General features: G+C 27.2%; 3 protein-coding genes across 3 annotated transcripts; 2 read left to right on the top strand and 1 right to left on the bottom strand.

Annotated features, from left to right (window-relative positions):
* The first annotated feature begins 7,739 nt into the window (after positions 1–7,739).
* Positions 7,740–9,512, top strand: LOC113363754. Its single transcript, XM_026606239.1, has 4 exons — positions 7,740–7,876; positions 8,336–8,453; positions 8,810–8,911; positions 8,983–9,512. Exons 1-4 carry the CDS (start codon positions 7,791–7,793, stop codon positions 9,493–9,495), a joined length of 819 nt encoding a protein of 272 aa, XP_026462024.1. The 5' UTR covers positions 7,740–7,790; the 3' UTR covers positions 9,496–9,512.
* A 238-nt stretch (positions 9,513–9,750) lies between these two features.
* LOC113383692 (small RNA 2'-O-methyltransferase-like) lies at positions 9,751–12,337 on the top strand. Its single transcript, XM_026621943.1, has 7 exons — positions 9,751–9,933; positions 10,011–10,088; positions 10,177–10,275; positions 10,352–10,422; positions 11,079–11,261; positions 11,332–11,712; positions 12,163–12,337. Exons 1-7 carry the CDS (start codon positions 9,790–9,792, stop codon positions 12,335–12,337), a joined length of 1,131 nt encoding a protein of 376 aa, XP_026477728.1. The 5' UTR covers positions 9,751–9,789.
* A 1,224-nt stretch (positions 12,338–13,561) lies between these two features.
* On the bottom strand, positions 13,562–22,339 carry LOC113364056 (F-box/LRR-repeat protein 6). Its single transcript, XM_026606514.1, has 7 exons — positions 21,008–22,339; positions 17,271–17,440; positions 15,168–15,308; positions 14,916–15,083; positions 14,610–14,817; positions 14,263–14,422; positions 13,562–14,159 (listed from the first exon to the last, which is right to left on the bottom strand). The coding sequence occupies exons 1-7, from the start codon at positions 21,936–21,938 to the stop codon at positions 13,952–13,954; spliced, it is 1,986 nt and encodes a 661-aa protein (XP_026462299.1). The 5' UTR covers positions 21,939–22,339; the 3' UTR covers positions 13,562–13,951.
* Between the last annotated feature and the right edge of the window lie 2,936 nt (positions 22,340–25,275).

Raw genomic sequence — 25,275 nt, forward strand, 5'->3', positions numbered from 1 at the left:
TACATATCGTACTCGCATATCAGTAATACATTTGAGTTCCTAATATTATTTCAACAATGAATATTTTTGAAGTGATATCTCGTTCAAATTACTGGGGTGTCAATACATTTATGAGCTAATTTAATTCTCGTCGTAAATTGAAGTCAACTAATATTTCTCATTTTTATAATTTACCGTACAGCATTAACTATTACAGATCTATATCACTAATGGATAAGGATAAACGAGATTCACACTCTATTCTTATTTCACTACTAGGAAAATTTACTGAAATAACAAGTTTATGGAAATTATCACTCCATGATATTTGATGCTCTCTAATATTTATCAAGTATACAAATGATATTTCCATATAAAAATAGTTTTTTATTGATCTTTGCTTATTGCAGATATTATAATCATATCTCACAAAAAATGCTCAAAATTAAATGAATATTTATCATCACCTGTGAATTTTCTAAAAAAAATTATAATTGACTGCAAAATATTATTTTACTCTCCAAATATTTTTAGTTAGTGAATATAATTGTTTTCGAAATAATATCTCGAATATTATGCGCGGTTGATTTTTCCGAGTTCATTACTATTTAAACCAGTGATTCCCAACGTGATCCACATGGACACCCGGGGTCCATGGCAACTTTTATGGGGTCAACGGCAGAGAAAACAAAATTTGGGGATCCAAGAAATAAAAATGGGGGTCCACGGCAAATTTAGACATGATTTAAACTTTAAATGTTAGTTTTGAGCGCGGAGCTAGCCACCCATCAACCTCGCATATCTAAAAAACTATTGAGTGTTTCAACTTTATATTTTTGTCAAATATTTAGTAAAGTGTAGTAACAATGTATGTTAAGTTTCATCAAAATCGAATTATTCATTTTTGAAAACGTACAATCTGTTTCAATACCAGTATTGAGAGTGGAGCCAGCCACCTATCAACCTCGCATATCTTAAAAACTATGGTATGATTAAACTTTAAATTTTTGTCAAATATTAAGTAAAGTGTAGTAACAATGTATGTCAATTTTCATCAAAATCGAATTATGCATTTTTGAAAACGTTCAATCTGTTTCAATACCAGTATTGAGAGCGAAGCCAGCCACCCATCAACCTCGCATATCTTAAAAACTATTGAATGATCAACTTTAAATTTTGGACACAAAAAATTAAAAAAAAATGAATTGGGCTCCGAATTGCTTCCTCTTTACCATATTCTCTAGATCTGTTCCCCAGCGACCATATACCGGTCTCAGATCTCAAAAGGATGCTTGCTGTGAAGAAACTTTTACCAAATGATGAGATGATAGCTGAATTTTTTTGTGGCAAAGTACAAATCGTACTAAAAAAAATGTTTCGTCGAAAGTTTGAAGTTCGCTATAATCGTTATATCGTCTTTGAAGAAACTATATTTCATAAAAAAAAGAAATTTGCAAAAAAATTAGTTTTTCTTAGTTATCCTACGGATTTATTGAGTGATGTGAAATATATCGTTTCCAGATATTTGATGGGTAGTTGTAATAATAGTATCAAGCATTGCGAAGATTCGATTTAAACCTATACTTTTTGAGAACGCGGCACAATCCGGGCCGAAAAATGATTTTATAAAACCCGGATCACTAGATGGAAATCTAGTGGTATTCTAGACTAGAATACCGCCTTGAATCATTCATACTATGATAAAAATGAACAGTTTCTATGCCACAAATATAAAAAATAAAATTATTAGTGTATAGCATTGTGTTTTAAGGCAAATTGCTAGAACTTTTCGTACCAATAATTAAATATTTCAGAAAAGATTTTTTTAACTTTGAAAAGAAATGAGTTTTGAGAATTTTGAAATTTTTGAAAAAAATGAACTTTTTTTATTTTTTTTTTTACATTTTGAAATATTTTGAAAATTTTGAAGTTTTTTTCAAAGCAATCGCGCCGCTTTGGCTACGTAGAGACAAAAACAATGTCACGGAACCCAATAAAGTGTAAAATTTAAACTTATTAAGATTTCTATAAAATATCTGATAATTTGATGTATTTATGTCTGATGATCATTTTTGACCTCTAAACAGCATTATTTTACTTTTTTTAACTCGATCTCTGAAGCCGTTGTGCTGCCTTCCCAAAAATTACAGTCATTTATTTTGTCAATACAAGTAAAGGGTTTTTTGAATTATTTAAATCGGTTGAACCATGTTAACGAAATCGTCGACAAAAATTTGTATCCGCACATACATCACACACCCATACATCCATTTTTTCTAAGGTATGCCAAAATGTTCAGGAACCTCTGAATCGTAAAGGTAAAGATATATAAAAAAATTAATTTTCTATTAAAATAATAATTAAATTCATTTTCTAATCATTTTCTAATTAAAATTCCATCATTTCTAGGTTCAGTACGCATTCCGCTACATCTGTCCCGATGTCCCAGCGCAGTGACGACGGCCAGTTACTACAGCACCGCCGGCGGCGGAAAGAGGTGGCGAGGTTCACCCTGACAACACGACGACGGCGATCTGACCGGCACCAGGCGCACCTGGATATAACTCAAGGCCGTACAGCGGCCAGAATCTGCGTCGCTGCTGATCGCCAATGATGAACAATGCTGAAAATGGGATCATATACCACAATCGATTAATAAATAGCATTTATTATTCACTATATAAACGACTGTAGACAGATTTCAAACTGCGAGGTAATCGATAGTGAACGGACAATCTGTTTTGTTTATACAAAACTATAAGGCAGAAAAACTATCCAAAAAAACTAGCAGAAAAACAATGCTGAAAATGGGATATATACCACAATCGATTAATAAATAGCATTTATTATTCACCATATAAACGACTGTAGACAAATTTCAAACAGCGAGGTAATTGATAGTGAACGGACAATCTGTTTTGTTTATACAAAACTATAGAGCAAAAAAACTATCCAAAAAAACTATCAGAAAAACAATGCCGAAAATGGTATCATATACCACAATCGATTAATAAATAGCATTTATTATTCACCATATAAACGACTGTAGACAAATTTCAAACAGCGAGGTTGTCGATAGTGAACGGACATTCTGTTTTGTTTATACAAAACTATAAAGCAGAAAACTATCAAAAAAAACTATCAGAAAAACTATCCAAAAACGAATATAATTGCAATTAAAGATTGCAATGATATACAATTTCTACAAACTAAATACACTCGCTAAATTAAATATGCACTATGCAATAAATTTCTGACAATTTTGTTAAACACCAGATCCAGGAAGTATTAGGTTGGCTAACTTAGTAAGTGCGGTTCTCAACTTTAGATGGTTTTGATTAGGGTTTAGGAAAACCGTTTTTTTGGCGAAAATTATGGAATTCGAAAACCGGTATTTTAGTGAAGAAAGTCGGCTTTTACTGTATAAATGGAAAATGACAAATATAGCCAAATATAAAAGATAGGTGAAAGCGTTTTGATTCTTAAAATCATATCGGTTCAATAGCATTTGATATCTTATCAGTCTGCAATGGTTCCCAGAAAGGTTTTGTATATATTAATTCAGATTTTTAGGGTATATTTTAATTTAAATCAGTGTGACTTCTTCTTGAAGAAGTAACTTCGTCTACTTAAACTTTAAGAAAATAGTTTTAAACCCTAGAAGCCGCAAATAAAAGAACAAAAAGCTTAGAATTATTATATCAGGCTTTAAAAACAATTAAGCATAATTAGGTCGCAAGTATGAGAGCATTTTTTATTTCAGTAGCATTTCGATAGACGTTCTCAGTTTTTTGAAATCATATTTTATTAAACAAAAAAAACAATTAGAATGTTAAAAATAAATTAATTAAAATTGCTCGGAACAGGCAATACCCGAGTTTAGCTTAATTGTTTTTAAAACTAAAATTGATATTAACAAATATGTATCAACATGTATCTAATTCTTTTTTAATTTATTGAATGTTTTTTATTTAAAAATGTATTATTTTTATTTATTCGAAAACTTTCCCTCCACTATCATAAAAATATTTTCATTCTTTTATATGTGAAAATGATGCATGATTAACGAATAATTATTTTCAATGTTATTTAATCCGGATAAACTATTATTTTTTAGTTCTACTAATTAAAATTAAAATAATTTTGTTTACTATCCATAAAATTGAACAATAAATAAACTCAGTCAAATACTGCTCTAAATTTGCGGATAAATTACAGAATATTCGAGCAAAAATTATTTTCTATATAAAATTCGAAAACCGGCTAAAACCGGTTTTTAACAAAATTAAAATTCGAAACCGGTTTTTTGAAATGTCGGTTTTTGTATAAACCCTAGTTTTGATTGAATCTTTAGGTTTGCTCATTATACTTATTTATCTATGGATTTTCTGACGAAGTCTAAATTTAAACAACTTTGTTCATAGTAGGCGGTTTAGATGTCCATCGGTAAAAAATTTTTTATTTGGAAAGAAATGGAACAACGATTTGCCAAATTTTTTTTGCCAACTGTTATTACCATCCGAATAACCAATTCTGATGTCTACATTAAACAACTAACGAAATTCAACAATGCAGTTGAAATAAGTGGTCTGAGTTGACAAATCGAAACGGTGATTTATTCCATTATTGACATCACATACGTTCGGCCACTTGGCAAAAATTGTTGAAGCTTAGCTAGGATGTTTAGCCATATCCACCATACAGCCCTGAGTCAGGACTCCTGAATTTGCACCTTCTGAATTGTAACAATCAGAAGTTTTATGAAAGTGAGATGACGATTCTGCTTGAAAAGATGACAAAAAGTCATTGATCAGAATGGACATACATTATAAATTAAAGTTATTTACCTCCATGAAAAAATATCATTTCCTAACAAAAAGCCGCAAATTTGTTGATGTCAACCTAATATATATAATGTTATAACATTAATGAGTTTGTTCGTTTCGACAAAATAGAGATCTAATATATTCATGAAATATTATAAATAAAAAGATCATACTTTTGGCGTGAAATAATTAATTTTCGGGTAAAATACTAAATGTTAATTGAGTTATATTAGAAGAAAACTTAGTTCAGTAAGTGCTCCAAAAAATATGTGCGCAATATCAATTTCACCTATATTTTTTTAAATATTATAGATTTCAAAACTTAACAATTGTTCATGAGCTATTATAGCATTTTTGTCTGCTTTAGTCTTGCCAATACGATACTTTTTTTTAATAAAGTTATATAAAATTTGTTAAGTGAGGACAAAATGTTTGTTTTACTTAAAACAGCAATTTACTCATTCTTCATATTAAGATGGTTGAATATTACTAAATTATGATAAATCAGAGTCGGTGTGGATAAAATAGATTTATATACATGTGATATTTCAACTCATCTATGATGATAATACATGTTGATAGTGATGTTTTATTTTATTCCAATATCAAATAACAGTTGATTTACATAATAAGAATTTATAAAAAAATCTTCAAATAAATGAAACTGAATTTAACAACATTACAGAGGAACATAAAAATAAAGATATAATACTGACACGAGTGGCCAACAATTGCCAACGCTAAATGTCGCACAAATTAAATATAAAGACATCATTTTACAACCGAAGGAAAAAAAATCATAAAACTGTTAACAAAACTATATTATTAATAAAATATATTTGATGAACTATGGTGTAAAGTGTTTGATGAAACAAGGTTAATAATATTTGTAATATGAAAAATGTGTTACCTTGTGAATGCAGGCAAGTAAAACATGTGAATTAAAATATGGAAAAACTTGTGATTTACTTAATAGCCATGAGTATTTTAAATGAATTTACACAAATATTAGTCAATATTCTTGTCATATATAGCAATTTGAAAAATATGATATTATACATATATATTAGCGTCCCTAGCAATTAGTAATTTTTGGTTTGGAATATCTGTCCATATATAATAAAAAATATATATTGTTAACTGTGCTTTCTGTTAGACATCTCATCATATCATTATGAAAATTTATAAATGTTATAACTATGGTTTAAGAGCACTATTAATTGTTATCGTGTGAAAAAAAGTAATTGTTTATTTATAATTTCACATCGAGCTATACAGATATTATATAAATTATAGAAATCTCAAAAATATCTATTTTTATTGAATCTACAAGGAAATTGCTCCACTTTGAAAACTGCATACGGATAAAACATAATTTATGTATGTTTTTTTTTGGTAAATTGAATACATGTTTTTGAGTTTTTCTTGTTTCTAATACTCTCTAATTTATTGTAAAGTTTTAATAAAAAATATATTAAGTACAGTGATAGAATGAGATTTTAAACATTATTGATAAATTATTTATTAAATAAATAAGTTTAATATGTTAACTATTATATAAAATCTGGTATGTAAATAAAAGATGTTTTTAATTAAAGTACACTAAATACATATCAATGTGATGTATATAAAATTGTAATATTTCTGTTAAGTGTTTAAAATAGAAGTAGTCACTGTATTTGTAATTAAAAAAATTCTTTGCTAAAAACAGATAGATAAAAATATTTTTACTCTCAAGGCGATTTAATTTAAAAATGTTATATATTGCAAGGCTTCAAAGGGACCAACATTGAGTCTTGAGTTGGAATGAGACACATTAATTATATTCTCTAAATTCCGAAAAAATCTAATAATTAGAGTTTTACAAATGTTCTAGAATAATAATATTTAGACCATCACAATATTTTATAAAAACTATGCAATCCTAATTATAGTAACATATAATGTTGTATAAATAATAGAATTATTTCAAAATAACCCGATGTAGATCTCTTTCAAAATATGCACTCAGATTCAAATTATATAATACTTTGACATATATTCTTACAAATTTATAAATAGAGATATCGTGTACAAATTTTACAAAACTCTATTTATGACGTGAACGGTAAATTGTAATTAATGTTAAAATATGATGTTGATGTAAGTGTTTGAGAATTGTAATTATAAAAGCATGTAAGATGTGTTAGAGTAATTTCATTCTGTATTTTCATGTTATCATTGAACATCATATATTAATAAAACTATATTTATATAATTTACTTAATTTTTTCATTTTTTTGTTTATTAACTTCATCAGGGTATTGGTATCCGTATACCATCTCTCTTAAATTGATAAAAAAATATTATAAAAATATTAAAGGACTATATAATATTTTTAATAACATTGAATGTTTCGTTTTAATAATAATATAGTCTATAGATTAGATAAGCCAGAATAAAACGATATACCATTTTTTCTAGGAAATATTTACTATTTCTATAAACATACATACTTACATATTTATAATGTGATCAAACGTCTAGGGTTTTCCGGGACTATTTAAGATGTGTTAAAATAGCCTGTCTTTTTAATAATTTCATATTTACAAAAATTAGCAATAACTTGCTAAAAACGAACGTTATGACTGTGTAGCCCAAGTCTATAAACAAGTAACCAAGTGAAAAATGCACACTTAATATTATATTATATTATAATATTTTTTACTAATATTATAATATTAATTTAAAAAACTTAAATAGACAAAAAGAAATACTATCATTAATTCTGATTTTAAAAATATTAGATTTAAAAAAACGGTTACTTCGCGTTGTATTATGGCGGCGACGACTGCAACTACAGTACAAAATCTGGCCTCTCTTTATATATGCTCTATGGATTATTTGACATTTCAAAAAGACACATTTAATTTCTTGGTTATGTGTAAAGAAATATTAAAACGCAAATAACTAATTACTTTATATTTATTAATAATTATATGAAAAATGACAGAGAGTAGAATAGAATTTTTATGGAAAGCTGCAAATAGTCTCAATTCAGAAAATTATGCTGCTCTACGTAGCAATCTTCTGTAAGTTCTTATAAATCATTATTTTATTCCTGTTACTGTAATTGTTATTTTAATAATTAAAGAAATATTTTTTACGTAACAATTATTTTAATTTAATGTATAATTTAAATCCTCTTATAGCTAATGTATTTCCTTGTAAGGCCAATAAACCAATAAAAAGTTTCTCTTATAACATAATTTTATACTTTTTACTATAATGCAGATTCTATCTATTACAAATAATATTTATAAATAATGAATATTATACATATTTTAAATATTCATTGTGAACATAACTATGCATAGAAATCTTCTATATGTTCTTTTAAATCCTTGTTTCATTCTTATACATAACATTCTCATTACTGTAATGATTATTCTAACAATTATAAATATTCTTTTCAATTATTAAGACCACTTAAATCAGTAATTTATATTCTTAACTAATAGTGATTCTAACTATTATAAAAAATTTTACAGTGCTAGATGTCATGATTATGCTCGACATGAAGTAAATTTACCTAAAAAGTTGTTTAGCGTTTCATCGATGTGCCAGAAATGTTTTACACCATGGCGTTTCGGGCAATATAAATGTATTGTAAGTATTTGTAAGAAAAATATGTATATACAAAATATTGTAATGTTGATTTTAATTTAAAAGTCACATGAATTATCCATAAAATTTTAAAATGAAATTAATCATGTATCAATTTATAATTTTTCACAAATATGTCTGTATAGAGCACACATTGTATTTCAACACAATGCACAAATATCGTCTATTATTATTCATTGTAGAAGCATTTAACAGATTTTATTTCATATAATTATGAAATATAAAGAATTAATTTGAGTCCTATTGTGTATAAGTTTTAATATTCACTAGATCATATTCCTAAAACAAAATATTTTTTGGCAAACGTTCAATTAAACTAATTATTTACTATTTTTTAGCTTAAACCAGAAAGAAAACAAATTAAAAAATTAAAGAAGAAAAAGCTGTGTAAAAATAAAACTTCTTCAAATGACACACAAAATACCCTTAAGAATCAATTAGTGAGTTTAGATCATATAACAATTTATACATTAAATTCTTTACTAAAGACATTATTCTATCAATGTTTTAGGTTTTATTTTGCAATGTTTGTAAAAATAAAAATGTTCAAGTTCTTCATAAACCTCTAAAATTGAAACCTCAGGTTGAAGAATCAACCCCATGTATTAAGAAACGCAAAAAAAAGAAAGATAAATTTGCTGGCCTTTCCGAAAAGGCTGTTCTATCTGCTGGTCCAAAACACGATTTAGATAAAAATATCATGCGCAATAAAAAAAGGTTGTCTTTTAGTAATGAAGAGCATAAAAACACAACAGAAGTATCTGTTAATGCTACACCAAAATCAAATGAAACTCCTATGGTTTCTAGACCAATTTTCAAATCAGAAGTATCAAGTGCTAATCTTGGCAATATTGTAGTGACTAAGAAAAGTAAAAAGCAAAAGAAAAATTCAGCTGTTGCTAAACTAGAAAACAAGAAACAAAGTAAAACAAACAATTCAATAAAAGTTTTAGCTGAAATTTTGAAGAAAAGTAAATCAACTGACAATAATTCTAGATTGAAACAACTTTTAAAAAGTGTTTAATAATCTGTATTATGTATGACTCAAAAAAAATTAGAAAAGAATATATGTATATATAATTAAATTAATAAAAAAAAAGTTTTAAATTATTCGCGCCATTATTCAAACTCCATTTTGTATTTTACACGTGCTTTGAGGTTAGTTGTACATTTTGAATAATGTTATGTCGAGCTGTCATTAATGTTTAACGGGCTTAATTTTTATGATTGCAGTTTATTCCAAAGTAAAATTTATAAAAAGTTATAATTATAGAAAAATTGTAAGTGAAAAGGCTTATTTGATTGGAAAAGCATTGCAATGTCTAATATTAATGATTATCCTAAAACTGAATATGATAGCGAAACATGTGATATTAAATTTTATCCAAGTGTATATCAACAACGTTATACAAAAGTGTGGGAAATTCTAAACGAATTTTCCTACACAAAAAAATTGACAAAGGTTGGTAGTAATTGAGAATGGAAAATATCGAAGATGTATAAATACATAAGAAGATAAATATTTTTTTTTATGATCAGGTAATAGATTTTGGGTGTTCAGAGCTAGGATTTTTTACTTTGTTAAAATCGCTTCCCAAACTAGAGCTTCTTATTCATGTATGTAAAAAAACTTATGGTTATACATAAATATCAAAAGCTTGAAAATAATGCTTAACATATGACTTTAAAATATGTATCACTACAGATTGATGTCGATGAAGAAACTCTTAATGACAATTATATAAAAGTCAAGCCACTGGTATCAGATTACCTACAACCAAAAACGCATTCATTCCATGTACAGGTAGATCATAATACAATGATATTTAATTCTGTATTGTCATTTATTTATTTGTTTGTTATTACATTAAAAATGTTAGGTTTTTAAAGGCAGCATTGGTGAGCAAGATCCTGTAATAATTGATGCCACTGCTGTTGTATGTATAGAATTGTAAGTAAATGAGGATGTTTTTGATTTATTTATTTTTAATGGCATTTTCTACCTCCTCCGCAACATCCACCACTAGCAGGAGCAGGTGCTGGTTGTTGTGTTGGTTTTTCAACCTAAAATTAAAAAATTAAAGTTGCTAATATTTCTAATGTCTAACTCAATGCAATTCCAGTGAAAGGATTTGTAGTAGTTATTCAAAAAATTATTTATTTAAAGGAAGGATTATGTATGCCTTACTTGTGCAAGCATTTTTTTCAATTCTTCAGATGTCATTCTCATCGAAATAGCCATATCATCCACATATGACATAAAATCATTAAAGTTTAATGCCGGTGTCCTAAATTTATTGAACAGATCAGCCGCTTGTGCTGAGCTCATTTTGATACCTATTACTTTTGCTTGTTGGAACCATTTTTGTGCTTGAGCGTAACTAATTGTTCGTCCATCACTTTTAATATCCCCTAATTTAGCAAAAGCTGTGAAATGTTGATTTAAATTTGTTAAATTTTGAGTAGCTGCCATATTTTTTTAAATTTTTTTATTTATTTAGTTTTTTTATATAAAAATATTTTTGATTTTTTTTGTTGTCTTTTGTTTTCTATTTCACAGACAATAAATTGAATGGTAATGGATACAATTTTGTTTTGTTTTTTTAGAATTGAACATCTTTATCCTGATGTTCTTGAAGAAGTTCCATATAATATATTAGGTGTCAGTCAACCAGACTTAGCAATATTCACAACACCAAATGTAGAATATAATATATTGTTTTCGAATTATAATAAACTTAGAAATCATGATCACAAATTTGAATGGACCAGGGCGCAATTTCAAGACTGGTAAAAATAATAATCAGCTTTTTTTGTTACATACCTTTTTTTTTAAACTGATTTATATATTTTATTTCAGGGCGCAAAATTTGTGCTTGCGCTTTCCAAATTATTCTGTAGCTTTTACTGGTGTGGGCCCACCACCAGATGGTTATTCTGTTGTTGGTTTTGTTACACAAATTGCAATATTTACAAAATCTTATACAGACAACTCTATCAGAAATGATCAATATGAAAGCAAATACAAACTTATATACGAAACAAAGTATCCTGTTTGTATAGATAATAGAACACTAGATGAGAAAGTGTTAGAAGAAATTCAGTACAAACTAGAAATGTTGGCAAATCCAAATGATGTAAGATATGATGAATTTATTAATGATGGTGATCGTTTACTAATTCCTATAAAAGATATAGTACCATTTGTTGAGAAGTTTGGTGTTAATGAGGACAGCATTATGTAAGTATAAAACTTATATTTATTTATATATATATATATATATATATATATATATATATATAAGTGTGTGCATACAACTGAAAGAAAAAAGTAGAATTTATTTTGAATGTTTGCTTAATGATTGATAGATTCGATAGATCCTAGACAATATAATAATGCGATAGACTATAAACTATACGAAAAAAATAAGAAAGAATGAAAAAAGACACATAAAATGATTAAATGCTTACAATGAGTATGGAATTTTCATATTTACCATTAACTGTGCACTGGAAATTATAATGCGTATTTTTTTATAATTCTGGGCATATTCAATTATTATATTTTTAATCTATTTTTGTTTGATATATATTTATTCATCCTGTTTATTAAAAAAAATATTTTCAAATTATTTTGATTTCATAATATATTTGATTCGTATATCATATGAATGATTTTTTTATATTATAGAAAAATTGTATCAGGGACTGAACTTGCAATAAAAAATGGTAAAGATTTTGTTGTAAAAACTACTGCTTATCATCGTAAATCTGAATCAGAATCTGATTCTGAAATTAACAGTGATTTAGAAATAAAAAATGTTTATTGCCCAAGTAATACGGAACCAGAAGAGCTATGGGATTAGATTAATATAAGTTTGAAAAGATATAATATGAAGTTATTTATATTATTTATAAATAGAAGGAAGTATTTCTGTGATTTATTATAGATTTATATATTTCTTTGATTTTATCTTTTACAGAATAATAGAGAATATAGCTATATTAATAGATACATAAAAATGTAAATAATTTTTGTACAATTTCCATTTAAATTTCAATGTTAAAACAAACAATAAGTTGAAAATAATTTATTTCAATAAATTTTGTTTTGAGTTTTATAAAATATATAAAATTAAAATTACAAATTATTAAATTAATTTTTTCATGATTTTGTATTATTATGGCTCAAAAACAAGTTTAAAGGTCATTTTCATACTTAAATAATTTTTTCTTATCACTTATATACTTATTTAATCTTAATGAATTCTTTTAAAATTTATTCATGTATTTACAAATTCTATAACATTGAAAGCAAACTTTTTGTGATATACAGCAATCAAACAAGTGATTTTTACAATATGCTTTTCATGGGATCTCACATTGAGAATTATATATTACTTTTAGTTATACTCTTTAATAATAACTATAATAGGGTTTCTATGCGAATAACAAATAGTTATGTTAAATTTTGTATTAAAGTACATTTTTATTTGAGATGCTTTTAATAATATATTATTCTAATGCAATTGCGATACTTCATATAAAATCAAAAACAAAGTATGATAAACTATGAACTTGTTTCTGTGTACAAAGTTTGTTAAAAATTATGAAATTGTAACTAGATTTACTAAAAAATATATATATTCATTTTATTTATTTTTTTATTCTTTTTGTGGTAATTTCAGTCAACTGATATTTTTCAGGTAATAAATTTTACTTTCAAGTTATTTTTTGTTAGAAGACATTTAAGAAAGTTTAAACACGATACATATTACTGGAAAATATGTAAGAAGTCCATTTTTTATAAACAGCAAGCTGATCATATGTCAGTAATTTCAGGAAAGAACGGTAAGAATTTTGTTTTATTTATTCATCATTCATATAAAAATGTTTTGTCTTTTTTTTTTAAAATAATATTTCTTTCATTTATGCGTACTAACACTGGTAATATTAAAAATTGATATATATCAATTAATTATTTTTAAAACTATAAAACAGAATTCTCAAATTATATATCTGAAGTTTTATAACTTATGCTTATTTCAATCGAATTTAGCCTTTTATTTTAAAAATACCAAAAAAAGATTTCGGTATTAAATATTTTATAATCTCTATAACTATTTGATATAATTAAAATTTTCACAACAATCATTAATTAATCAATGCCCCACTCAGTTTACATTTTCTATGCAGTAAGCCGTGATATTGTATATCTTTTCTTTTAATTCTAGCACTTATTTCTAAAACACTAGTAACCATGTAATAATATTACTTTATCACATAAAATACGGAAAAAAATATTTTTTTCTCACTTGGGTCTAGTATTATAAAGTCTATAATAAATTTGTAAAATTTTATCTTTACATACACTTTGTTAAAATGATTGGAGCATCTTCTTTTTATTTTGTAATTTTATTTATTAATAAATACATATTGTTCATCGTCTTCAAGGATTTTGTTTCTATTATAAATCCTTTTTATTTATCTTCGTCAGATTTATCACTTTGATCAGGTTTGTTCAAAGCATTCTTTAATTCATCCAATTCCGAATAAACATACAACCTTTTCACACCTCTTGGTAAACCTCGACATGACGTTAAATTTAAGGAAACTAAATGAGCACAATTCTTCAGAACGGCTTTTACTGGTTCTAGACTTACAGATGATCCGCACAAGTTCAGCACCCTGAAAATATAATAATAATTGATTTTAGTCTTCATGCTGCTAGTAATCATTTTTTTTAATAGCCAAAAACATGCAAATGTTGAAATAATTCAAAAATATGTACCTTAATCGGCCTTCTGCACCTTTTTCTGCTATGGCGTTAACAGCACAGTCCAAAGGTTCTTGAGCATTAGCCCAAGCCAAATCTAATTCTACAAGACTATGAGCCCATTTTTGTGCTATTAGTTCTAAACCAGAACTAGTCATTCTTGTAACATAACTTCCTGAAAAGATATTGAATTTATGATACAGAAATTTATTGCAAATTTAACTTTTTAGTTCAGTCTAACATATGTATACTGCTTTAGTTTTAGTTCAGTCTAATATATACTACTGAACTACATAATGCTTTTCTCAGTTTCTTTTATTTTCTTTATTTATTTAAATATTTAATTATCATCTATGACAAACCTGCTAAAAATAAATGTGCTAAATCCCAGGCTGGTACCCTGACGAGACTGGATTCAGTAATTCTTGCACATCCGCGTACATCTAATAACTTTAATCTGGTACTTGACTTTAACACTCTGCTCATAGCATCGTCATCCATTAGACGTGAATCGTCTCCCAATGAAGCTATTGATAATTCTTCTAAGTTGGGAAAGCCTGGAGATTCACACTGAAAATAAAAATAAACATGTTAAAAATAATTATACGGTAATATTAAACCTGTATCATTTTTTTTTTTATTTGATTTGCTCGTTTTCTCTTCATTACCTGCTCTTGTATGCTGGCATTAGACAAAACAATGTTGCTATTCGTTATCCGTAAAACTCTCAAATTTTGGCAACCTTCTTGTAACTTCTCTATATGTAGAACTCCTGATGAATGTGATATACTTCGAATGTTGGAGAGATCTAACAACCTCAAGTTTGGGCAGCATGTCTAAAATAATTCAATTTTTTTTAAATATAGATTATGATCTCTATATTTATTTAAATCATAGTTTTGATATTGATAAATAATTACCGCAATGGCAGTAACAATTTGTTGAATTCCGGCTATCCTGTTGTCGGCTAATAACAAATGCGTCAGTCTTTCGCCCATTTCTGTTAACATGGTACACAAAGAATTTGTTGAAACCGCAGACTTTGTAACATTCACTTCGGACTGAAAAATAGAAATAAATATATAGAAAAAAACATTAAATATGATCACATGAAAGATAATTGAATTTATGAGCATTACTGTATGAAACCGAAATAAATGAAAATATCATAATAGTTATCATTCTAACGTAACAGTATCGTTATAACGCCAAAACAAATGCTAATTCTAAGTATAAGAAATTCCATCACAAGACTTCCTACTATTGTCTTACTTTTTTTTTTAAACGAATTATGAACATGTACTTAAATTTGACTGAATGATTAACTGAAGCTTGTGTTTTGCTGTATATTACAGCAAACATTAATATTAACATTGATAATATCTTAAATAAATTAAAAAATCATACAAATTTCTTGTGCGATCATAATCGTAAATTATGCGCTATGTTTATAATTAATTATGTATAATTATATGCAACTAATTTATTTTTATTAATTATCGATTAAACCTAAATCAGATTAAAGAAAGTAGTAAGTAGAATTTTATAATAGAATAAATAATAAATTCATTATTATCAAAATAATAAGCCGATTTTTTTTCAAGATTAATAAGCGCTTGAAGATACGTATCATTTGAATTAAAAAAAAGCTGATTTAGGTTTTGGCTGATGCTTAAGTCAACTCTTGTTTAAATAACTTTTACAGAACGTTATTGATGTAAACAATAATCTAAATTAGTGATTCACAACGTGGGGCGCACGCCCCACCGGGGGGCAATTTGTATATTCAGGGGGGCAATTTAAAAATTTGGGTTATTTGAATGTAATATAGTATCGGTAAAATATTTAACAAAAATTCCTCTGAAATTTAACTAAGAGCGTAAGGTAATTAATAAGTCGTAGGTTTCCACCTTGCTTCCCTGGATTTTTTTGAGGTAGGTTTTTTTTCCCAAGTTTTTGCTAATAAAAACGTTGTAAAAATGTTTTTAAACATGGAATAATGTTGCTGCTTGAAAGGTAACAAAAGGTTATTGATCAAAATGGGCAATACATTACAGAACAAAATTCTTTATTTTCATTGTTTAATCCGAACTTACTTAGCTGCCAATCTTATAACTAAAAGTTTGTTACGGTTTTTGAAATGAAATAGAAAATTATATATAATTTCGTTCCACGTTATTCCAGTTGGCATTTTATACTGGCTAAGTAGAGTCAAAAAATGGATTTATGAAGAAACTGAAACCAAATGCCCGAAATTGTTATAATTTAATAATAATAAAAGAAATAGACATGAAATAACACAACGCGGATACTTGAGTTTAAAGCTCAGTAAGTTAGATCCTAATATAAAATCCTTATGCAGCATTCACGAAGCTTCAGGATCGTATTTAATAAATATAAAAAAATCAGTAATAAAATTAGTTTGAAACTTCGGTTTTTATTATTTATTTAGAAATTTTACTTCTGATGTTTTGATAAAAATCTAAGGGTGATTTCTTCTTAAAACTTACTATGTACATTTCCAAGAACAAAACAATTTTTAGAAGTTAAACAATTTTGTATGGGGGGCATGACTTTTTTAGAAACCTTAAGGTGGGGCGAGGTCCATAAAAGGTTGGGATTCACTGATTTAAATTGTACGTGTAGATGAATTAAATATTTATAGATAGTTAACAAACTAAAACTTCCAAATACATAACTAATATCAATGTTGATTAATAATGTTTTTATATTAATGAATTTGTTTGACCTTCAGCGTAAAGATGTAGTAATACATCGTCGTAATACACGATTGTGTAGTTGAATGATACTAGTTATTATTACTGATTGCTCTATATTAAAGTAAACAAAATGTTGAATGATTGCATTGATAAGACAATCTATAGTTCCATGAAATCTGTAACTCCAATATCCACAAACTATTATTTTATATCACCATTCCAAATTAAAGTTTCATTGTTTTAATAATAAATAAAAATTCCACAAATATCATGCTGTTATGATCAATTTATTCTATTACTCACGTTTATCGATGATATGTCCAATCGTTGTAAATTCGGGCATCTCTCAGCTATAAATCGTAAGTGATCTGCCGTTAAAGTTTTCCAACCGGTCAAATTCAATCCGCGTAACTCCGGACAGTTTTCCACAAGAATTTCCAATACACAAGCAATATTCGGAACTTTCCAGTTTGCTGAAAATTATAATATAAATTTATTAGAGATTTTTTAAATTATTTAAGTTATGTTTAAAAATCTATTGAAACAAATTATTTTATAAATCCTTAAGTATAAAAAAGATAAAATTTAATTCATTTTAAATTTCATTTATTTTAATACGTTAATCGCCAAGATAATATCAGGCAAAATTTCACGTGGGCCATGGCACGTGAAATTATTAGATAATTTAATTAAAAATGTATCAAAGAATTTTTTTGCCAAGCCTCCTGGAAAAACAATCAAAAATTTTGTCACAAATTCAGGTTTTATTCCTGATTTTTCTTCCAGAACTCATGGAAAAACAATATTAAAGTTTTTTGTCACACATACACAGTAGAACTCCAATTATCCGAATTAATGGGGACCGGGACCGATTCGGATAATCAAATATTCGGATAATCGGATTTTTTTTTTTTAAAATAGCCATTGGAGAGAAAAAAGTTACGTTTTGATATTGCATGATATTTTCACATATTTTAAATAATAAATAAAATAAAATGTTTTAAATAATATACAGAAGCCTACACTGGCTTCGCGGGTGGAAGAATAATAGCGCACTTAGACTTTTTTTGGACAATTTTTTTTCTGGAAGTGATTCGGATAATCGGCGATTCGGATAGTCGGAGTTCGGATAATTGGAGTTCTACTATATAACTGAAATGGCTCTATATTAAAACTTTTTTTAGTAGTTAAAAACAGAAATTTATAGTAAAACAAAAAAAATCAGGTATTGTTCCTGATAATTCCACATGTTAGTCCAGTCATTATAGTAAGTAATATACCCAGTATTTATAGTAAGTAAGATACCCAGCTTGTAAGTCTGTAAATACTTGTATATTGACAACCTAAAAGTTGTCTCAAAACCTACATGTGGTAGGGTGTATGCAACATACACCCTACAGGTTTTGAGACAACTTTTGATCTCAAATTTTGGTTTGGTATTTACAGACTTAGAGCTGGATATCTCGAATTCCGAGATCCACTGTCGTGGCAATCAAATGGTTGAAGTATAAAAATAATTTAAAGTGTTAAAGATAAAAATTATTAGAAGTTATACAAAAATTATTTATTTATATTTTGGGCATTATGAGAAATCAATATTAAATTATAATAATTATTCTCAATCACGTATTATTTAATAATTAGTCGCGTTATAACTGTTGAATCTTAATGAAAATCTGCGGCGTGTCTGTGGTGAGATCAGTTAATAGAATATACGCAATAAAATCAAACGATAGAGTTGTAATTTATGATGTATGTAATTAAACTCGTTCAAGTAATATGATTGAAGACCAAGAAGCTGCTGAAGTTTGTTTACTAAATATATTAAAAACGATTAATAATTTATTATCAACCAACAGATGAAGCTATTTTGTTTAAACCTTCGGAAATTCTAATAGTTGTTAAAAGGTAACTAATTAAATTTGAACTTCAATTTATGCAAAATTTAGTATGTTCAAATCATTTTTCGTACTGTTTTACTTTTATCCATTGCACCACAGGAGTAAAAATAATAATAAAAAATAAGTAATAAAAGGTTTTCTAATTAAGTTGAAAATGGATTATCATTTTTGTATGTACGGATTAGTTTTACTTTTATCCATTGCACCACAGGTGTAAAAATAATTATAATAAATAAACGTTAAAAGTTTTTCCAATTAAGTTGAAAATGGATTATAATTTCTATACGCACGCATTGGATTCTCTACAATCGGTTGTTTATTTTTTATTTTATATTATAGGTAATAGTTAATAAGTCAAGAAGTTTATTAAGGCAGTTAAGAAACTTTGTAGAAATCAATCTGGAATAATTTTCTGTTATTTCCAATGTTTGTGTTACTCCGGAATTTTATATAGAGAAGTGTATTCAGGATATATTATCACTTATAAAATTTATTTTATTAAATAATCAAATATAGTTCTTTCTTCCTGAAATAGAGTTTATGTTTATAATTTTTTTTTAAATTTATTCATGCTTCAATTTTAATTGTTTTATCCGTTTATTTATCATTTGCAATTTATATTACGATAAAAAGCGTACTTAAAATAAAAATTAATAAACAAATTATTATATTCTTTTTTAATTACCTTTGAAAATATTGGAGAGTGCTTATTATATTTATTTAATATTCATATTAGTTAATATACATTAATTTCTTTAATTAAACCAAAATAAAGTTAGGATTTTTAGGGTGCTAATGAAAAGCGTACTTAAAGCAAAAATTATTGAACAAATTATTATATTCTTTTTTAATTATCTTTGAAAAAATTGGAAAGTGCTTATTATATTTATTTAATATTCATATTAGTTAATATACATTAATTTCTTTAATTAAACCAAAATAAAGTTAGGATTTTTTAGGGTGCTAATGAAAGACTTTTCCGAAAATATTTTCCGTATCATTTTCCGTACCATTTCAATATGTTATGATTATCGTCTTCCCTTCATGAACAATTATTCAAGTGACCATATATAGAGTTGTTTATTACACATAATTTAAACAATTCCTCATTATTATGCGAAGTCAATTATTATTTGTGTTATGATATTGATTATATTACTATGTTCTAATGCAAACAATAAAAATATAAAAAAATATTTTTACTGTACCAATGTACAGTAAAAATGCGCGAAGAAGTAAAAGTAGAGTGAATTATCTTTAAATCATTTTTGCAAATTGTTCACAATAGAGTACATCTGCAATATGCATTTGTTGTTGAAAATAGAAATTAGCTAAACTATTATTACATATATAACAAAAAAAATTTCATTATATTTTAACAAGAAAATCGAAAATACGCTCGTTTCTGTAAAGAAAAACACTCATTCATTGCACAAATGTCGCAGAGAACGTAGGTGTAAAATTAGAAAATAACAAAAAAAAATCTCATAAGTTAACAAAACTAGTGGTGCATGGCATCATGCCTTAAGGCAAATTACTGCGAGTTCCTGTACAGAAGATTAAAATTTTTAAAAATGCTTTAATTTTTTTTGAAAACTGTGATCTTTGTGGGATTTGAAAAGTTTTTAAAAAAATGGCTTTTTATATTTCGATTTTTTTTGTTGAAAACTTTGAACTTGTTTTCAAAGCAATCGGATTGCGTAGCTGTTTTAGAGACGAAAACATTGGTACGGAGCCTATAGTTTGTAATTTGTTATTAAAATCAGTACCTAACATCCTATAAGCTGTTAGGTTGAAACTTCTTACGACGTATTTTTAGATGGTAACCCAACGGTCGATCTATCCATATTATATTTTTTTATTATTAGAATTTATCTAATAGGACTTATTAGGTCTTATTCAATTTAATGCAGAAGTGCCAGTGAATTTCGAAGTGAAAATTGATGTTTCTACTGCTCGAAATCGTGGTTGATGGGATTGAAGAAAAATGATAAGAACAGAAAGATCAATGAACCTGTGGATTTTCTTACATAAGGAATGACAAATAAATCTATAAGTTGCAAGCATTACCAAAAATAAACATATTCGAAAGATATATAGTAATATATAGAGAAGCTATGTTTTTACTTCCTGACTTACATATGTTCAACTCCTGACAACTCTGTAATCTATTGACTATCAGCCACTTGAGATTAATTTCGGTCCTATATTTCTCTTTTGTCCATCGCGAAAGTTCAATATTCTGCCAAAGTGACGGAGACATGGCAACCTGCCTCCACAGGCTGCACACGCGACACATCCGCACCAGCGCAGGCAGGCAGCCTTCTTCGGCGCAGACTAGTTGAAATATCCTATAAAGAATCGGTTGCGGCAGATTCAAGCCCCATGCGGACTGCTCTAGAGGTTCAGTGTTATTATTAGACTGTTGCTGCTGCTGGTTTCTCGAACTTTTCTTCCCTCTGCTGTGGGAATCAGAATCTTCGCTATCCGAGTCGTGGATTTTTGACTTTCGTCCTCGTTTGCGGGATTTCTTGGGTTGAGTGTCTGATTTTTTAATGCGCAATTTGATCCCGTGGTTGTTGTCGCTGATCTGGCTCTGGTACATGGCCACCGAGGTCTTCTTCGCTGGCCGACCTCTCGTTTTGGGCGCTATGTTGTTCCTTTTGCTGTTGTTTATAGAAAGCAGCCGCGGCTTCCCGCTTTTGATGATACCGTTAGTGAAGGGTGTTACTACCGGTATCATCGCTTGTTCTTCTTTATCACTTTTCTCTTCCGTGTCGCCGTTATCTTTCGGACTGAATTCACATTTTTCATCATTTTCGTTCGACGATGAATTCGTCTGCGAAGCCCCGGGTGAATGGCTATTTTCATTTATATTATTGGTGTCCTCTGATTCATTACAATTATTTATATCGTATATTTTAGAATTACTAGCTAATTGATCTCCGTTCTCTGTCTGTTCTACATACGATGGAAGATGTTCCGGTTCTCCGCTATCTGCCATGTTATTAATGTTTAATCGAGATTCTAAAGTATTCTCGGTAGAATAGCTTACGTAGCTCTCGGCCATTTTAAATTGTTTTTATTTGTAAATAAATACAAAATTCGATTCATTTACATAGTCGTTACGAAAAGGACAAAACACAAACACAGATGTCATAAATCGTAAACATTCATTTTGACAGCTTTCACTTAAACAACATGATTTATCAATATATTCCTACTGCATATTGTGAGGAGATAACTCACCTGAGCGATTATTTGTAGGGAGAATAAATTAAGTCAACACTTGGTATAAATAAATTTACTTTTGTTTATAATGCATTTTAGGTCATAGCGATCATGAACTCTATCTTGGGATAATACTGTTTTTAGACAACACTGCACATAGTTTTGAACCAAGTTTTATATAAAAATAACACTTAACACTTTAAAACTACGAAACACATCATATTATACGCTAATTTAGTAAAATCTATTTAATAAAACATTTTATTTCATTGCAATTTGGCCTTGTTACTTGTTTAGTAAGCAAGAGTACTTAGTCCACAATGTTACCGCTAGAGCAAATTATTGATATCTTTGAAATATCCTTACACGTGAGTAATAACTATATCTCCTAATAATAATTCATTATTCCCATTATGCAATTAAATATCAATATACAAAAAAAACTGTTGTGATTCTATCAGACATGTTTACATAATAATAATAAGTCAAAAAATCGTTTCAAGAGTTCTCTACATTTCCATTTGCATCTACGCGCGTACAAGTTTTCGTATTCCAAATTCGAACCACGCGCTATAGATGCCGCTACCCATACGATGCGCAACTCACACATCGGTCTATCTTGTCACATGCTCTCTGTCCCTTACCAATGCTAACGATTCGCTTAAGGTACGAAAGAGAGAAATGTCAGAGCCAGAATCCTTTACCATATTGTCAGTTCTCTAAACACGCTGTAAATGATGTAATATAAAAATGAGAAAACTGTTTCGTTTGGTATATTTCTTTTAATATTAATTCATGGTAAATAATTAATTTTATCATGTGTGTAATAAACAAGTTTAAGTTTTGTAATTGTTAAGAGAGGCTTTTATATCAGTACTGTTATTGATATCTGTTGCAACATCGGACAACTGGTGAGTTGAGTCATGTTTATAAATATAAAATATATTATTCTTAGGTCTATATATTCGTGTAATGACTGTAGACGTTAACATAAATAACGCAGATTATAAATTAATGTCTTATAGTGCAAATTAATGTGATATATCAAATAATCATCATTAATTTTAATTGTCAAAGTAAGAGTAGTTTCTACTTTCTATTGATTGTTCTTTAAATGCAAAGGTTTGTTCATATTATTTAATGTCATAGTTTTTTTTTAGTCAAAGAGCTAACGTTATATTACCGATCGATAATTACGGAATTCTCTGCAACATGACATAGTCTGAATTATATTTACATTTTTAAATCAAACAAAATAATATATTTTCATCAATATATTCATATTACAGCCACTTTTTAATACTAAAAAATAATGCAATAATATTATCAATATAATATACTTGATGTTGTCGAGAAGTAGGATCAAAATATAGCATGAAATCACGTTTATTATTTACACAAAAAATTTCTTCTAAAAGTACATATTTTAATAATATCCTGGATCTTGTTTTTAATTTAAATCTTAAATTATTCTGTAAGAAAGACGTTATTTAATAATGTTTTTAATTTTTTTACAATGTATTTCTAATAAAATTTAGAAATTACTGTTAATAAATACCTTAAAAAATTATGTATTACATTTGTAATAATTATTTGAACATATACAAAATGCACAAACATTAAATAAGTTGCTAGAGAATAATAATTTGTAGAAATTTTATCCAAAACGTTTAGCCATTCTGTTTAATATTTTTTATAGAACCCTATATTTCTAATAAAATTTATAAATTACACATTGCTAACATGTTCTCAACTCAACAAAATTATTTAATACATGCTTTATTATTATTTTAACATATACATAATGTAAAACAACACTACACTACAAAAGAGTTACTCGAAAATATTTATGTGCAAATAGTATTTTTTCTCTGAAGCTATTAATCTTATTCACAAATGTCCAATTTGACTTTCAGTAATTATACTGTCTAAACTAAATAAACGACTTGACAACACATAACATGTATCAAACAAACAATTATCGAACTATGTTCAGTAAAATTCCCAGTTTTCTCCTAATTATAGAAATATGTTTTTTACTATTTTTTTAAACTTTATCACCTGTCCCTTTGTATCAAAGAAATCGATGGATTTGGCTGTCTCTTATTATCCATTTTGGGGTAATAAGGGACAGCCAGATCCATCGACTTTTTTCTATTTCAAAGAGATTTTACGAAATTATAGCTACATTATTTAACCAATGTGAAATACAAATTTCCTACTTATTACAAGAATTTCATTGTAAATAAGTATAACCCTGATCTGATATTTTGAAAGAAATATTCTTCAAAAGAGGTCAAATAACGAAATATTATTTTAATTTATCTCTTGTTAAAATTGCTTTTGCTAAATTGATTTACTTTTTTTTACTATTTCTTATTGTTTACATTTTTATCAATGTAAAGAATTTGTTGGTTCTTCTTACCTCAACTATATGTAAGGTATTCTAGAGATTATACAAAAACAACACAAAAACTTTTTTTTTCTTATTTATTTATCGGTTTTTGACATAAATCATATGGCCAGATGCCATTCATACTAATTAATTTTAGTGTTATTAATAAACTTCAATATATATTTATAAATTTTTAAATTATTAATAACATTTTCTTTGTGTAAATTTATTATTAATGATCTTCTTTCGTTTTGGAATAAGTTGCATTAAAACTTAAAACCAAAAAAACTACCATAACAACGAAAAAAAACTTTCGGTATGAAAATTTATACATTTTAGTTTATCTTCTGATGGTGATGGCTAGTTACATATCTTTTGCCTTCTACTTTAATTTAGTATCATTGGAAAATTCTATACTTAGCTTGTTTTTGAGATAACGATGGTGATTTTTTTTTCCCGCGTACCTTTAAGCCCCGCTCTACCCTTCATCAAAAAGGTTTTTGAAACAAATAATTTTATTTCTAAACCTTCTTTGCTTCACGTGCTTCTTTTCAAACTTAGCGATGCTCGATAATATTCATATAACTCTATTTCTCTAATAAAATTGCACACTGCTCATTTTTTTCAATCCTACAAAATTATATATTACATGTGAAATAATTATTTTAATTCATAACATAATTCTAATAAATTAAAATGTTACTACAAAATAATAATTTTCAATGATTTTTTTGTCAGAAATCTAGGACTTTTGATTTCATTCTTAGACTTGCTTTTTTTT

This window comes from Ctenocephalides felis, unplaced genomic scaffold (assembly GCF_003426905.1).
Source record: "Ctenocephalides felis isolate EL2017-DRISC unplaced genomic scaffold, ASM342690v1 CF-g0.4_SCAFFOLD_00845, whole genome shotgun sequence".
NCBI lineage: Eukaryota > Metazoa > Arthropoda > Insecta > Siphonaptera > Pulicidae > Ctenocephalides > Ctenocephalides felis.

What these genes read in the sequence shown, in the direction of transcription:
- LOC113363754 (XM_026606239.1), top strand. Translation starts at nt 7,791, where the DNA reads ATGACAGAGAGTAGAATAGAATTTTTATGGAAAGCTGCAAATAGTCTC. An exon ending in TCGGGCAATATAAATGTATT is followed by an intron (nt 8,454 to 8,809) that starts GTAAGTATTTGT and finishes ACTATTTTTTAG; the next exon opens with CTTAAACCAGAAAGAAAACA. An exon ending in ATACCCTTAAGAATCAATTA is followed by an intron (nt 8,912 to 8,982) that starts GTGAGTTTAGAT and finishes TCAATGTTTTAG; the next exon opens with GTTTTATTTTGCAATGTTTG.
- LOC113383692 (XM_026621943.1), top strand. Translation starts at nt 9,790, where the DNA reads ATGTCTAATATTAATGATTATCCTAAAACTGAATATGATAGCGAAACA. An exon ending in GCTGTTGTATGTATAGAATT is followed by an intron (nt 10,423 to 11,078) that starts GTAAGTAAATGA and finishes TTGTTTTTTTAG; the next exon opens with AATTGAACATCTTTATCCTG. An exon ending in AGGGCGCAATTTCAAGACTG is followed by an intron (nt 11,262 to 11,331) that starts GTAAAAATAATA and finishes ATTTTATTTCAG; the next exon opens with GGCGCAAAATTTGTGCTTGC.
- LOC113364056 (XM_026606514.1), bottom strand. Translation starts at nt 21,938, where the DNA reads ATGGCCGAGAGCTACGTAAGCTATTCTACCGAGAATACTTTAGAATCT. An exon ending in TTGTCAGGAGTTGAACATAT is followed by an intron (nt 17,441 to 21,007) that starts GTAAGTCAGGAA and finishes TATAATTTTCAG; the next exon opens with CAAACTGGAAAGTTCCGAAT. An exon ending in ATGCCAGCATACAAGAGCAG is followed by an intron (nt 14,818 to 14,915) that starts GTAATGAAGAGA and finishes TTTTATTTTCAG; the next exon opens with TGTGAATCTCCAGGCTTTCC.